At 35.2% G+C, this 17,526-nt stretch overlaps 1 protein-coding gene across 3 annotated transcripts in view; it reads left to right on the top strand.

The window, feature by feature from the left end:
- The window catches only part of hth (Meis homeobox homothorax), a 359,920-nt gene that overhangs the window by 35,428 nt on the left and 306,966 nt on the right, over nucleotides 1–17,526 (top strand). For all 3 annotated transcript variants that reach the window (XM_089172519.1, XM_089172518.1, XM_089172517.1), the window contains 2 exons: nucleotides 6,911–6,961; nucleotides 12,182–12,373. In XM_089172519.1, coding sequence (XP_089028645.1) covers nucleotides 6,911–6,961; nucleotides 12,182–12,373 — 243 coding nt within the window. The remainder of the gene's footprint in view (nucleotides 1–6,910; nucleotides 6,962–12,181; nucleotides 12,374–17,526) is intronic.

Here is a 17,526-nt window from a genome sequence, read left to right as displayed (position 1 = left end):
CTCACACATTTGCTTCTTCGTATTCTTCGTCTTTATGCACGCAGCTTTTATGATTCGTCTGCATACGAGAGAATTTTCTTGTATTTTATTTTTTATTTTTTATTTTTATTACATTTAGTATAATACACAAGAGATACGTCACGTTTAACTCTCATTATCGTTATTATTCCTTATTTTTATTTGACGTTATATCAACTGACATCTTATTTTGAAACATTCTTTGCTAACTTTTATGAGAAACATCATGAAAAAATATTCAAAATAACTCATTGCTAAAACTATTGTACAAAAAACTTCTAACATTTTTTTTCAAAGAGAACAAATTATTTTCTTTTAAAATATAAATTGTTCATAGACAAATAAAAATAAAAAAATAGAAGGACACTCTTTAAATGTAATAATCAACGTTTACTAAACACATTTCATTGATTTCCCCTTTGCAAAAATATAAAAATGATACACTTCATCGTCAGAATAAATCATAAAATCATTGCTAAAATTATTGTAGAAAACTTCTAACATTTTTTTCAAAGAGAACAAATTATTTTCTTTTCAAATATAAATCGTTCATAGAAAAATAAAAAAAATAAAAAAAATAGAAGAACACTCTTTAAACGTAATAATCAACGTTTACTAAACACATTTCATTGATTTCCCCTCTGCAAAAAATATAAAAATGATACATTTCATCGCCAGAATAAATCATAGAAAATATTCCGATAAATCAGACGAACGTGATAAAGCTCGACGTGTTCGCTAATTGGATAATAAAAAAAGAAGGAAAAAAAAAGAAAAAAAAATGAAATAATGGTGTGTTTAGAAAGAAAGAGAAAGAGAAAGAGAGAGAGACAATGTAAAGCAAACAACATCAAGTTCGCGCGATCGCTAAGGTCATTAGCGTTGGTTGGTCGGTTGGTTGGTTGGTTGGTTGGTTGGTAGAACTCATGGACTCGTTCGAGAATGAGAAACACGTTGAGGAATAAGGAAGAAGAAAAAACTGTCGACGATATCGACTAACTGTCGCGAATAAAAGGCAGACACACAACCCGAAATGATTTTACGATCGAAAAGAAAACGAACAAATGCGGGAAACATCGAGTGAATGTGTAAATCGTTTTCCTCTCTTTATTCTTATCCTATCCAACGATTTTATATATACATACATACATTATATAAGTGTGTGTGTGTCTGTGTGTGTGAGTGTTTATGCAACAGAGATCGCGAGTCTCTAATGAATGGTCGTTAATTGTATCAATTATTAACGAGGGACATCGTGCGGACGACTCCTTATCGATGTTCACTGATTTACGACCATCTTCTTTCTCTCTTGGTTTCTCTTCCATACTAGTTACTACTACTAACACCCCCTCCCCTCCTACCGCACCCCACCCGCGAAAGTATTCTTCGAAGCCACTAATTTGCGATGGTCGACACCCGATTGCTTCATTATCGCACCCGTTTGCTATTAAAACTTAACTTACTATATATATATACGTCTTTAAAAACCATCGACCAAATTATACAAAAATAAATTGAATAAAGTGAGAAAGAAAAAGATGTAAAATACTTCTATAATATTATCTATCTCTACGAGACTATCCTACAAAAATTTCTTTACATATATGCATAATTAATTTCTGGTATTGCAAAGACGAGATAGAGATAGAGAGAGAGAGAGAGAGAGAGAGAGAGAGAGAGTTGTTAACTTTTTAGCCATCGGCTATTCGTTAATTATCCTCGAAGGTGTTCGATACCTACTTGCTTTTACGCTCTAACCATGCTTAACTTTTTCTTATACGATTAATGCTAATGCTAATACTTAATATATGGATGCTTGATCACTATGGATCACAGATAGAAAAAAATTATTGATGAAGTTTTTATCTACATATATACATTCGTTGAAGGTGTAAACAAATTCTGATTCTTTTTTTTGTTTAAATTATTTTTATATATATAATTATAGTTATTAATTATTTTAATATAATATATACTATACTATATATAATAGTATTTATTAATTAAAATTAATAATATTAATTTATTTTTGCGTATTATAATATTTCATTATTATAATTTAATAATACATAATAATAATAATAATATTAATAATTATAATTAATAAGAACTATTATATATAGTATAGTACTAATAGTATACTACTAGTACTAGTATAGTATACTAAATAGTATAATAGTATATATATTAGTATATAAATAATAAATACAATGATATTATATACATATACTTTATAGTCGAAATATATGATAAATATTTCTTATAATATTAATATTAATAATAATAATAATAATAATAATAATAATAATAATAATAATAATAATAATAATAATAATAATAATAATAAATATACAAATGGTAAACAAGGTAGACTATGGATAGAAAAAAATTCATGAATAATTTTTGGCGCATTATATAAATCTCGAGGATGAAAACAATTTTTGAATATTTTTTTCTTTTTTTTTTTTTTTTTTTTTTAAGAAAAAGAATATCTGGTCGTTTTCCAAGTTAGTAAGAAACATTTTTCTTTTGGAGAATAAGTCGGTTGTGTGTACACACGTAAAGTAGAGATGATGTAAAATACACCTTAGAACGATATACGGTAGCCCAAGAGCACTGTGCAAGCAAGGGACGGTTTATCTACGACGCACTGGCTATGCGCACTCACTTCAAATGACAATATTTAAATATTGTTAAACATCGGAATACTTGTCACCAGCAAACACTTTCCTACCTTTCTTTTTTTCTTTCTTTAAATATATATACATATATCTGTTCAAAAACTCAGGTATTTTTTTACTTCAAAACGAACTTTACAAAATATTCTTATCAAAACTACGATTAGATGTAACTGTGTATTAGAAATAAATGAAAAAATAATGTAGAAAATAGTTCGGTAGATACGTATTAACGCCACAGCAGCAAAATTCCGCTAATGCACAAATTTACACCTTAAATTGTTGCGATAAATCATAGAAAGAAACCATGACGAGACTGTGACGCAACTCTGACACAAGCCTGACAAAACCCAGACAAAACTTTTACGCAAATCTGCAAAACCCTGACGACACCCTGCAAAACCCAAACGAAACTCTGACGCAACTCTGCAAAACCAAAACGAAACCCTGACGCAACTCTACAAAACCCTGACGACACCCTGACGCAACTCTACAAAACCCTGACGACACCCTGACGCAGCTCTGCAAAACCCTGACGAAACCCTGACGCAGCTCTGCAAAACCCTGACGACACATTGCAAAACTCTGACGAAACCCAGACGCAACTCTGTAAAACCCTGACGACACCCTGAAAATCCTCACGAAACCCTGACGCAACTCTGCAAAACCCTGAAGCAAACCTGACGCAACTCTGCAAAACCCTGAAGAAAACCTGACGCAACTCTGCAAAACCCTGAAGAAACCCTGACGCAACGCTGCAAAACCCTGACGACACCCTGACGCAACCCTGACGAAATCCTGACGCAACCCTGACGGTTGCTGTGAGCAAACAACAAGGTTGTTGTATGCGAACAACAAGATTGCTCTTTATTGGCGCATTAGCGGAATTTTTGCTGCAGTTGCGTTAAAACATAAGTAGCAATAATTCTTATCGAAAATAGCAATTGGAATTACGTGTATTAGAATAAATGTGAATATATAATGGATTTTAAAGGACACGTGGCACCGATGATCGAATATTTTCTTCAATGGTGTATATTATTGATCATGTTTTTTTCAAAGTTTATTATTAATTAACCAAGTATCGTGACGTAGTCAAGAAAAAATTGATATACGAAGCAGAAGAAGAAGGAGGAGGGATGGATGGGTGGTTTAAAAAGAGATAGAAGAGAAGAACGTTATGCGAAAGGTTCATAAAATCTCAATGCATATTTATAAACGCATCGAAGAGGGCGTTATCGACACGAAATACTTAATTAATTGCTTAGCCTGTTGGCACTTGAAAAAGAAACGAATTTTTTGTTAAGTACTCATACGTTACTTTTAATTTAATTCATCTTTTGCGATTAGATTGACACTGACAGTAATAAGTTATTATTTATTAGATTTAAATCAAGATAAAAAAGAACAGAGAGAGAGAGAGAGAGAGAGAGAGAGAGATAATAATTGTCTCGTAAAGTCTTCATAAAATATAATAAAAATAAAAAATAAAAAAGGGAAGAAGAAGAAGAAGGAAGAAATGTTGAAATAAAATTGTAATTTATTCATCTTCAGCGATTAAATTGATACTAATGATAATAAAAGATTATTTATTAGATTTAGATAAAGATAAAAAGAGAAAGTATCTATATATGAGAGACAATAATTGTCTCGTATAATAACGTCTTCCTAAAATATTAATTAATAAAACAAAAACAAAAAAAAAGAAGGAAGTTGAAGAATAAAAACACGAAATGTTGAAATTAATTGTAATTTATTCATCTTCTTTGCGAATAAATTGGTACTTAAAGTAATCAGATATATATATATATATTTTTTTTTAAATTAGATTTAAACAAAGATACAAAAATAAAATGAGAAAAAGAGAAACTTAATTGTCTCAAAACATCTTCACGGATGGTGAAGATCCCCATTCATCGTCAAAGGGAATATTGTTCAAAGGTGCGAAGAAAGAGAAACTTCTTTACCTATGTGTATGAAAAGAAGAGATGAACACAAATGAGAGAGAGAGAGAGAGAGAGAGATGGTCATTTAGTTGCGTACGTGCGCCCAACACATATCTTGCGCATGCATCAAATAGCGAGCGAGTGCAGTGCAACGGGCGAGTGCAGCGAGCTTCACGCTGCGTTGCGTTTCACCGAGCGAGCAAGCGAGCGAGCGCAGATAAACGTAAAGAAGAAGAAGAAGAAGAAGAAAGTCTACCACGTCTTGCACTCGAAGAAGAAAAACAAGGATAAAGAGGGTACAATATACTTGTATGTGTAAATGTATGTGTGTGAGAGTAAGGAAGATAGAAAAGTGAGGGCGTCTTGCTTCCGCCGAGTCCTCCATGTCGGAGATGGCTTATAAATAACACCATCTCTGCGCTTCTTCTTCCTGCGTTTTGTCAGTTTTTCTTCAACGTTCTCCTCTTCCTCCCCCTTCTCTTTCTTCACCTCCTTCTCCTCCTCCTCCTCCTCCTCCTCCTGCTCTTACTGTTGCTGCTACTGCTGCTGCTTATCCTCAGGCTCCTCTTCGTCTTCTTCGAGATTCTCGTCTGCGTGCAACGCAAGCCTAATTAATACCGTGCGATGAACGATCGTGGCAAAACCTTCCAAATGAGATCTTATGATGTGCACGTTAGAAAGAGAGAGAGAGAGAGAGAGAGAGAGAAAATTGTATGTAGATACACACGGTATTAGTGTATGTGTTGTATATGTGTGGGTAACTTGGATATAGAGAAGACATTGTACGAGATGAGAGTTGGAGAATCGGTTACTTCTCGCACGATCTCGTTCAGAAAACCACCCGGGAGTTTCGTTAACCGATATCATCATCTTCAATTTTTTTAGTCTTTTATTTCTTTCCTTTTTCTTTTTCTTTTTGCATATTCCGGATCGTCCGATGAAGAGTACGGAGAGTGTCGAGATGGAGAGTAGGGCTTTTCTTTTTTTTTTGGGTGTGCTTCGCCATTATCGTTATACGTATTAATATGTATGATAGTATGTGTATGGGTAGGGTGATGTGAGTCATGTATAATTTTTGTACATTCTCATTAGTTAAACTCTATGGAAGATAGGATCGTGGTTGAAAATATCGATAGCTGTGTCTCAGAGATTCTAATGAAATTCTGAAGTTTGAATATTCCGAAGGAACGCAGGCAAGGGGCAACGATAAGTGGCGCCGATTCGATGGGAAGACTCTCAAACTTGGTGGCATATCGAACATGACGATGAAAAAGGAAAATAAAATAAATAAGAAGTTGTTAGTTGGTCCTCGCACTATCCATGCTATGCACTCATCTGCTTGTTATCGGCCAAGCAGAATCATAATGGGCCATAATTGCATAAATATAATGTTAATTAACAATTAAGATTGCCCCTTTGCCTAATTGAATCGGCGCTTCTGCGAGCTCAGAAGGGGCATCGTTTTACGTATAGTATCTATAGTACTCTCTTGTTTTATTTGAAAAGAGAAAGAGAGAAAGAGAGAGAGAGAGAGAGAGAAGGAAGGAAGGAATAAAAGAACGACGATGGTGGTGGTTGCGTATCGAAAAATTATGCGAATGGTCTTTCTGCGTATGCACTTTCGATAGGGCGTCCAATCGGAGCCGGAAGGACCCCGAACACATCGGGATTACTTTCTTTCTCCTTCCAAACTTGATTTTTCTCATCGGTTTGTATCAGATAATAAAAAAGAAAATAAAACTGTAAAAAAATAAAAAAAACAGTAGGAGAGTGGAGGGGGGGGGGAAAGAGAGTAGGAGATTTTTTGGAAAGCTTTAGCACACATTGCTTTTTATTATCCTACTTTCTCGTTGGAAAGAAGAATTAACGCGATAATATTATGAAGTTATTACGTCGTCGAGTAAATGGCCTTCTCTTGTTTTCAACATCTTCACATTCACCCCCGTATAAAGGCGCATTAACCGTTAATAATTTTTTTTTTCTTCTTCTCTCTTATTTTTATTTTTATTCTCGATATCGATGGAAATTCGTTTTCGTGGTGGAATTTAGGCAGGCAATTAGCGCGCGTATACTCTCGGTAATAATTAAATTCGACGTATTTTTAAATACCAACGAATATATATATATATATATATATATAGATATATAACTACTACTGTATAACTTTTCTTTCAAAATAATAAACATTTCCATGTGAAATTGCATATCGATAAAATTGTTCTTTTAATTGATCTTATTCTTTATCTTTTTTTCCTTTTCTTTTTACAGATGGTTCAAGCGATTCAAGTCCTTCGATTTCATCTCCTCGAACTCGAAAAGGTAAGTTACATCGTAATAATATTTAATACAATTTAAATCGAATATAATTTTTTTATTTTTAATTAGATATATATATATACAGGGAGCCCTCCTATAACACGATTCATAAATTGTGGGAATCCTCCTATAACACAGCATCCTAGAACACGGTTACATTGTACTAATATTCGATACAATTGCAACCTATAATTTTCTTATTTTTAATTAGATATTTATATACACAAGTAGCCCTACTGTAACACGGAATCCTATAACACGTGTTCCTTTGAAAAAAACCTTTATACAACACTGTACTTCAACAACCACCCTGTATTTCTAATCCCCCTTTTTGTATTGGCTCTCGGTCTCACACAACACGACATTTTCTAGGAACTTACTTACCGTGTTATAGGAGGGCTATCTGTACTTGGAATTTAAGCTCACGAATGTATCCCTACTACTACCTGTTACACTTTTTCCTCTCCAGTTAGATTTTTGTTTTGTTTTTCTCGTCAAAGTTCTCCTTCTCTCGAAGACTATCTTAATCGAACGACGATCGATAAGTCGATAAACGTTCCTGGAAGACGTCCGGCGCATATCGAAAACTTTTCGACCACTAAGTCCCGCACTTGGTCCCGCGCTTTTTTTGTGCCAACATTTTATCATACAAAATAGCCGGACATCCATCGCATTTCCATCGAAATGGCAGCTGACGTGGCGGCCATTGGTTCTGCTCGAGAGGTGGCCCTCGCGCGCGCGTTCACTCTTTTTATTTCTCTCTCTCTCTCTCTCTCTCTCTCATACACACACACACACACGCACACACATACATACATACACATCTTCGTTTCTTGTTTCTCTTTCTAACCTTCGACGCTCAGTTTCGCTCGATCGTGCAATTTTATAGCAATTTTATAACAATTTTCTTCCATTCGAGGTGATTACATTATTGTTAAGTATGATATACATCGATGTATGTATGTGTATGCATGCATGATAGCTAGCCAATCACGATTAGGCACGTCAAGTATTCCTCAAAGTGACGTCGATTAATCGATATTGTTTAAGTTTTGTCATTAAACATAGAAACATTGAGTAATATATTGGATTGGCAAGAAAGTCATTTCGGTTTTTTAATGTGAAATAAAACTCGATATTGTTTCTATACAAAAAAAAAAAAAAAAAATGAAATTTACATGAAATAACTAAAAATAATTCACAAAATGGAAACATTTGAAACAATTTGAGGGAGAAGAAGGTGGTCGCTCGCGTGGCTTGGAAACATCGATCGTAAGGAGGATGGTAAAGGAAGATTGAAACGTTTGTGCTAAGAGAAATTCGAAGCTGAGCAGATCTTTGAGCTCTGAGGTTCAAGCGGAATGCAGCGAACGCGAGATGGAGAAGATTCCATAAATATCTGCGTCCAATGTAAAGAGAGGGAAAGAGAAAGAGAGGGCGTGAGGATGGAAGAAAAGGAGTAGAAAGAGGAGACCAATCGGGATGAGAGGCATGGTAGCCCGCGGTGCTGAGCCTCGTGCATTTAACATTTTCGAACCAATCGTGTATTAGCATAATTACGTTTTGCTGGAGCCCGGTGCGTGGAAGGAAGGGCCAGACGGGCCTCACATATACATTGAGATCCCTCTCTTTTACTCTTTCACTCACTCACTCACTTTTGTAGCGGAGTACTCGAGCACCTCGTCTTTTCCAAACCTCGGGTATATTATACCTCCCTCTCTCTCTCTCTCTCTCTCTCTATCTCTATCTCCTCTCTCCCCCTTCCTCTTGCGGGGACAGCCGGCATATATGCACATACACCGTCACTGGTTACAGAGCGGTAAATTTCTTATGGTGTATTATGGCGCGGAGTGCATACCAACGGGATATTCGTACGGGTACAAACGTGCTACGGGAAACTGGTTCCGAATCTATACGAGGACACCTCTATTCTTCTTCTTCTTTCACAGATTATTTTTTATTACAATGTAAATTTATTCTACTCACTTCACCAATTAGAATATTCTTAGTATAATGTTTGTGAAAAGTATTTTCAATGAAAATAGAAATATTTGATTGAAAATTGTCAATTTAGAAATGATTTTTCCGTAAGTTTTCATTTTCGATTGGTAGAAAATGCAAAGAGAAAAATTGTTAGAACACCCGGTATATTGGTAGCCTGTGCGTGCCGTAAGGGGTGGTCAGATTGTGAATCGGTCCGCAAGAGGGACCGAGACAGACACCCCGAAACCTTCATTACCTTTGGCTTCAAAGGAGCCCATTGTGCCGTAAATGGGGTTCCCTGCTTTCCTTTTTTTTTTCCTTTTTCCTTTTTTTTTTTTCCTTTCCTTTCCTTTCCTTTTTCTTTCTTCCTTTCTTTCTTACTTTCTTTCTTCGTACGTACCCCGGATCTGTTCCATTCTTCGACACGTTTGCCTTTTCGAGAGAGTCCAAGAAAACATGGCGCAGGAAGAAAGAAAAAAAGGGTTTTTTCTTTTTTTTCTTACTTCATCGTTTGATTTTTTTTCCTTACAATGTTTTCGTCGAACAATTTTTTCTTTTTTTTTTTTTTTATGTCCAATTACGAAAAAGGAAGGAAGGAAGGAAAAATTGTATTTTTGACTTTCATTGTATTTTCTCTCGAACGGTTAAAAGAAGAAGAAGAAAAAGGTGGTGAAAATGTTCATTCAAGTTGAGATAAAATTCACTTTCCCTTTTCTTTCGTGTTAAATCGTTGTACACAGCAGCCAGCAGCAGCAGCAGCAGCAGCACCAACAGCACCACCAATAGCATCCCCTTTTCGTACCTTCGGCCTTGTTAAATCGCCCATAAAATGAGAATAATCTCGAGTTACAGACGACAGGATATCGTCGTAGTCGTTTTCGAATATACTACTGCCATTGAATGAGAACTTTCTTTTTTTTTTTTTTTTTTTTTTTTTCTCTAACCAGAAGGTTTTACTACACACAGTGTCGATATTTTATTATCAATTTGGAATATGTTGATGAAAATTGATTTCCCCAAGTTTGCAGTGAAATATGTTGTTTGATATGATCGTTCAAATCGTTTGGTTTATCTTTAGAAGATGCTTTTAGAGTTCTATACCAATGGGCATGTGAACCTTTTGCTTGTTCGATTTCTCTTCTTCTTCTTCTTTTTCTTTTTTGAAGAAAAAGAAGAGGGATACGCTCGAATACGAGTCGAGTGTTCCGTGTCGTCGTCGTCGTCGTCGTCGTCGTCGTCGGGGACCTCTTGGATCCTATGTCGAGCGGGGTGAGATCATGGTCTGCGGTGTAGGATAACGTCGTGACTCAAAGGGCCGATAGTTCGTAAAAAAAAAAGAAAAAAAATTCAAAGCAAGAGAGAGAGAGAAAAGAAAGAAAAAAGAAGACGTCATGCTTATGGGCATTCGTATCGTATGTTCCAGATCATAACCGAACGCGTGGATCGTCGATGCAATAATATGACTTTCAGTTTGGTCACACACACCACGTTGTTTTAGAAAAAAAAAAAAAAAAAACATATAGAAATATAGACCCCCCTTTAAGTTGTTACAGTTGCCATTCGTGTAATTATTTATTCCAATTGGTTATATTTTTTATTGAAACCCCTTAAGGAACAATTTTGGTTCAACTTAATACAAAGCTGCTCAAGTTAACTTAAGCGTGCAACTTAAGGGATTAATTTATTAACGATAGAGATAATTGCAATTGTAATTGTATGTAAAATTTATTTGGGTAATATATTGCACAAAAATAAATGACAAGGGTCAACATTTTGGTCAAATGTTGTTCGTGGTTCCTTCTTCTGTTATCGAGGTTGTTTGTTAGCCATGTAGAAAGAGAAAGAGATAGAAATGGGTGGGTTGGGGTCCCCACAGAAAAATAAGAATCTCGAAGGATACTAGGATGTTCACTGAAGCGTATCAAAATCTGAGCTCTCAGCACCATCCCACCGCCACAACCATCATCATCATCATCATCATCATCATCATCAATGTAGCATGGATCTTTTCGAGATATCATACGAAAAGAAGAAGAAGAAGAAGTCTGAAATGAAAGTAGTCAAAGTAAAAGGACGAACAAAACTATGCCCAAAAATCCCTATAGATAAAAAAAAAAGAAAAAGTCGATATCTCTCGTTGGTTGGTTGGTTGGTTGGTTGGTTGGTTGGTTGGTTGGTTGGGTTGAGTGTGCGTGAGCGTCCTGGCAAAGGAAGGACGAGTCCTTTCGGCGATCATCGAGCAGGCAGGAGCCAGGGCCTCGTTTCTTTTCTTCGGTGAGCATTGTAGGCCGGTTGCTTCGACTCGACTCCCGGCGGATCAAATTCTAACCAGTTGGGCATTACAACCGCTGTCCTTCGAGCTCTTTCCTCCTCCTTCTCTTCCTTCTCTTCATCCTTCGAAGCTACGTTAAAGAGAGTCTAGTCATCTCGTCGAAGGCATTGTGTTACCGTGTCGTCACGCTACCATATTCCTTTCTATTCTTCATTTTATTATTCCAAGAAAATTCTTCTAAGGAAAGAAAAGACCGTGAAAGCTCGCACCTAACGAAAAAAAAAAAAAAACAAAAGTCTAGAAAAACATGGCTGCAAAAAATTAATCACTTTCTAATAGTACTTTCCTTTTTCTATTTTTTATTTTTTTTTTTGTTATTTTTTGATACAAGAAAATATCTATCCTATTACCTGTCTCCATTTTCTTTACATTCTCTTGCAAAAATATCCTCGGGTCAAAGTCGCTCTCGACCTACCATTGGACGTTCCACACACGGAGCTTGTTCTTCTCTCTCCCTTATAGATAAATACCTAACGAGAAAGAGAAAGAAAGAAAGAAAGAAAGAAAGAAAGAAAGAAAGAGAGTAGCAGGAAAGATGGGGAGAAGAAGGTTCCGTGGAAGAAGCTCCCCACTCTGGTCTCCCTTGATTTACATATAACAAGATAACGATTTTTATTTGCTCCTCCCTTATATAATACATTTTTTCTAAATCGAATGGAGGAGGAGGAGGATGGAGAGGTGGGTCCTATAGGTCCGCCGGTGCTCATTTGCATACATAACATTCCGGTCGAGTGGCCACTGGTCACCACCACCATTCTCCATCTCCTTCTTGGTATATATATATATATGTATACTTCTCTTCTATCAGTTTAGAAAGCGTATAATAATAATAATAATAATAATAATAATAATAATGATAATAATAAAGTATATGATCCTAGTCTAACGTTAAAAGGTTTTGTTTTCAGGTGCACGAGCTCTGCGACAATTTCTGCCATCGATACATCAGCTGTCTGAAGGGTAAGATGCCGATCGACCTGGTGATCGACGACCGGGAGAGCTCGAAGCCACCAGAAATGGGTAACGGGCTAGACGGAGGCGGTCCAAGGAGCACAGCCGACAGCACCAGCCACACGGACGGAGCTAGCACGCCCGACGTCGTGAGTACCTCACCATCGTCAACGTCTTACTATCCGCACGACGCGCTCACCCCCCACCACCACCATCACCACCATCACAATCACCACAATCACCATAATAATCACCACCACCATCACCAAAACCATCACCAAAACCATCACCACCACCACCACCATCACCACCAGAATAACAATAGCAATAGTAATAATTACGGTGGTATCGGGAGTACCGCGAGTACTAGCAGCACCCCTTCTTTACAACTGAGCCAAAACCAAAGTCAAAGCCATCAGTCTGCGACTTCGCAGTCGAGCACGACAGTCAACCACAACAACAGTAGCAGTAACAGCAACAACAACAACAATAGTAGTAGTAACAGTAACAATAACAGTAACAGTAACAGTAACAGTAACAGTACCAACAACAACAACAACATCAACAACAATAACAACAACAACAACAGTCACACGACCACCAGCAATAATACCGCTATTACCCCAAGTAGCGCCGCCACAACTCCCAACTCCCTAAAGCGTACGCACCAACAGATGATGATGGCAGCCGCGGCGGCATCCGCGATGGCCACCTCGCCGCACGCAGCCGCATCCGCGCCCCCTGCGCACGCGCACGCCGCCCTCGCCGCCTACCACACCATCAGCTCGGCCGTATACCCGTGCTCGTAATTGGCCCTCGTACCACCGCGAGCAGCCCTTATTATTACATTTTATTCTTCATTATTCTATATATTCTTATACTTACAATTATCTCACAATCTCTCTCTCTCTCTCTCTCTTTCCTTCCTTCTCTTTTCCATTCTTTTTTTACCTATCATTCTTTCTTCTTTCTCTCTCTCTCTCTCTATCTTTGTAGTTCATTTTTTTCATTTGTTTATTTGTTAAATTCGAACAAAATTTCCGTGATTGGTTCGCGACGGTTTGTTTGCTGGACTGGCGCTACTTGTCGGATCATCTTTCTCTATCTCTGTCTCTCTGTTTCTCTTCAATCCTTTCTCTCTCTCTCTCTCTCTCTCCCTCTCTCTCTCGATGTGTACATAATCATTGTAATTATTATTGTTATTTAGCGACGACAGGCTTCCTATAAAAAAAAAAAAAAAAAAAAAAAAATAATAATCGATTTTGTCGAGTTTCTTCGTTGTTTCATTAGTCGATTTCTATATACCTCGTTTTTGATGTTATCCTTGTTAAGTTTCATATTTCTTTTGTAAATATTTTAACGCGGATAAGAAAGATAGTTAAGAACGAGAAGAAAGTTAATAAAGAGAGAGAGAGAGAGAGAGAGAGAGAAAGAGAAATAAAACCTGATTGTGTAAGAAACTTGTTCGTTCGTTGACATCGATGCGTGTTTGAATTTGAATTCGCGAAAACATATTTCGAGATATTTTCGCAACGAAATTGTCGTAATGGCCCATTATCGCGAATGGACAGAGAGAGAGATAGAGTGAGAGAGATGAAAAGAGGTTGAGGCAGAGTGCAGAAATGAAAGAGAAACAGAGAAAGATTAAGTTAAGTAGTGAAAGATAGAGAGAAAGAGAAATGAAACACGTGGATTATGCAACAAATTCTCTGTCTCTCGGTTATTTACCTCTCCTTTTCTGCTTCTTCATCTTCTTCATCCTCATATTATTCTTCTTTTTCTCTTCTTTTAATTCTAATTTTAATTCTAATCCCTTTTTTTGTAAGTCAGAGAGAGAGAGAGTGAGAGAGAGAGAGGGAGTGAGTGAGTTAGCGTGGCGATGAATCGTCGATGCGATGCTTCAATTTTGTCTTTCATTCTTTCATTCTTTCATTCTTTCTTTCTTTCTTACTTTTTTATTCCTTCATTTTGTTTAACATTGTTCAAATATTTGTTAACAATTTTGTTTTATCCTTGACGTTAACCCCCCCTCACCATTTTTCGAGGTCTACTCGCGGTTAGGGCGGTTCGAAGGGCAACGCGTCAAATTTTACGTACGAATTTTTTCTTTAATTTTTTTGTTTGTTTTTTTTTTTCATTTCTCACCAATCGGATTAATCCGATCATCGGCGGGAAAATTTGATTTTTTATTTCTTCTTTATTATTCTTATTATTTGACAATTGAAGAAAATAATTTGAACGCGTAGTCTTTTGTTTAATACTTTTGTGTTTTGCCGTTTATTTTCTATTATTTAAACAAAGATTGAAGGTTGGAAGAAAGGAACGAAGAAAGAAAGAAAGAAAGAAAGAAAGAAAACGAAAAATCGTGTTAACATTTAAATATTAATTAATTAATGAAGTAATCGTGATCAGGATATACGTAATAGGATTAAGGTTATTTAAAGAAGAATAAAATAAAATAAATAAATAATAATACTAATAAGAATAATTAAAAAAAAAAAAATATAAGAAAAGTAAAGAAAAGATTAAAAAAATAATCGCGGTCATAGTTGAGAAAGAGGAGACGAAAGTGGAGGAGGAAGAGGAGAAGGAGTAGGTGGATGTGAAAGAGGAAGTGGATGCACTTGTGTCTATTTTTAAATCGCGAGACGTACTTTTGCTCTTGTCTCTTTTGCAACAAAAAAAACAAAACAAAACAAAAAACAAAAATTAAAATAAAAATCATACATTTTGAATATGCGCGCGTAATAAAAAAAAATAAAAATAAAATCCGAACTTTGTAGGTAAATATTCTTATCAGTCTTTAACTTATTATCAAGCTTCAAGTAATTTCTAGTGAAAAATAATAATAATAATAAAAAAAAAAAATAAAAAGTAAAAAGCGACGTAATACGACTACTCTTGTCTGTATGTGTATATTATTACAAATATATATATATATATATTTACGTTTTGATACGACTAAGGACACGAAGAAAGATGCGATGAGTCAAAAAAGAAAGATAAAGAGAGAGAGAGTGAGAGAGAGAGAGAGAGATGATTATTAATTAATATAATCAATCGATTTTTAATATATCATTGTACGAATTTGCGAAAGAATCGATCTATATATGTATAATAATATTATTAATTATTATTATTATTATATTATAATATTTCTTATTAGTGAAAAGGTCTCTAAATCGATCGTCGTTTAAATTTATGAATTTTTTCATCGTCAAAAGAAAAAAGAAAATTCGATGATCGAAGGAAGAGGCCTCGTCACAATTAGAAATTCAAGCAAGAAAATTCTGTGAAGATGAAAATAATTCGCGCGTGTGTTTCATCGTCATTTAAAAAAAAAAAGGAAGAAAATGAAAACTAAACGGATGCTGCCTGACAGGTTGCGAAACGAGATTTAGTATGCCGATGAATTTGCATAGGTACTTATACTATATAATCAAACTAACGAGAAACTATTAATTATTCTAAAGCCGTACGCGAACGAGTCTGCGGAATAACTTGAATGATGGTGGAAACAAAATCTAAATGGATAAGAAATAGAAAAATGTCACTAGGTATCGGTACTCGTAACTAGGGAGTTGTGTGAGGTACAAAGTCCTGGTCGGCAGGGCGCGCGAGGTCCACCCCCCAATCCCCGTACTTAACAACCCTTGAACTTTTTCACATGACAGAAAAATTAATTTCCTCAATTTTATATATACATACAAAAGAAAAAAAAATATAAGCTTAAGAACAAAAAGGAGATGAAAAAAAAAAAAGAACATGGAAATGAAAAGAGCACATTTTTTTCGAACTCGTCTCCATTTGCTCCTGGTGCCCCAATTTTTTGATAAATGTGTGCCTAATTCACATTTTATTGAATACTTGCTGCTAACACGTATTTTTTCAATTTTTATATTATTAATCTTTATATATATATATTAATTACATACACTTACACACCATAAACAGAATTTTAAGAACATGTAGATCATTTGATTACGTGTCTATCTATAAGGAAGTTTATTTGGAACTTCTTTAATGATAATCACGTGTATAAATATACACATATATATGTAGATTCATACAGGGTGGACAGGGAACGCGATTGGTGATCTCGAACAACAGGTACGTAACAAAAGTAAATCAAATGGGCACTAGGAAGGCACAGGGAGAGTGGAAACGAAGGATGCTGAGCTTCTTTTCTTTTTCTATTTAAATAAATGAACAATTTTATATGTATACGCACACATAAACATGTATGTATATATATATATAGATATTTAAAAAAAAAAAAAAACTATGAAAGTGCAAGGGTGTTGTACGGAAGTTTGGAAGGTGGGCTTCGGCACCGGTCGATCGGAACCCTAGTTACGAGTGCCGAGCCTAGGGCCGAGAGATTTCAATCTCTCGGCTTGTTTTTTCTTCCCTTTTTCTTTTTGATATCAGTCAACATCTCGAAGATATACAGAAGGAAGGAAAACTGAAGTCTAATATGGAAGGAAAAGAAGATTAATAGGAAAAAGTATGCTTTCTATATATTTAAAATAAGAATTTCTGTTTTTTTTTTTTTTTCGTTCATATTTGTATGTTTGTTTATGCGAGTGTGTACGTGTGTGATTTTATTGTACGAATATTTACAATACATCTTGACATATATTAATATACGAACGAATGAAGACTATCGAATATTTTGATTATTATCTAATTAGAAAGTTTAAGATAAAGAGATTTTAAGCAAAACCACATACCTTGTATACGTATTAGATAATAATTGTGAACTTGTGTGTCTTCCTACGTACGTCGACATTTTTCTTTTTATTTTTTTTTTTTCCTTTGACAATTCGCAGACGACGCATTGGATTTATTTTTTCCTTTGCATTTGATCTCGCAGTTATGCATTTATTTACTTTGAAACGAACGACTATTTTAATGCTAGTTTTTATGTTTTATTTTTTATTGCTTTAAGTTTCCGTTTAGTTTTAATTATTTAATTTAAATACATATTTTATATCGCGATATAGTTGTTTTTTTTTTTTTATCATCATCAAGACTAAGGGCTTTGAAATGGTTGAATTGTTTCTTTCTTTTTTTATGTTTTTTTTTTTTATTGAAATATTTTGAATAAACGCACAGTCCAAATGCGTCGCGGAAGGTTTCCGATTTGCGGTCATTTTGTATGATTGTGTGTTACGAAAATATTGTACTTTGTAAAAGAGGAAAACTCTGCGAATTGAGGTATGAAATAAATGCAAATAATAATAGAGGAATAACAAAAAAAAAAGAAATAATAAAACTAGAAAAGAAACGAATAAGATAA

The sequence above is a fragment of the Polistes dominula genome, unplaced genomic scaffold (assembly GCF_049000335.1).
Source record: "Polistes dominula isolate Pdom_NZ unplaced genomic scaffold, Pdom_raw_medaka contig_74, whole genome shotgun sequence".
Taxonomy (NCBI): Eukaryota; Metazoa; Arthropoda; class Insecta; order Hymenoptera; family Vespidae; genus Polistes; species Polistes dominula.
This window is presented reverse-complemented; position numbering and strand designations above follow the sequence as displayed.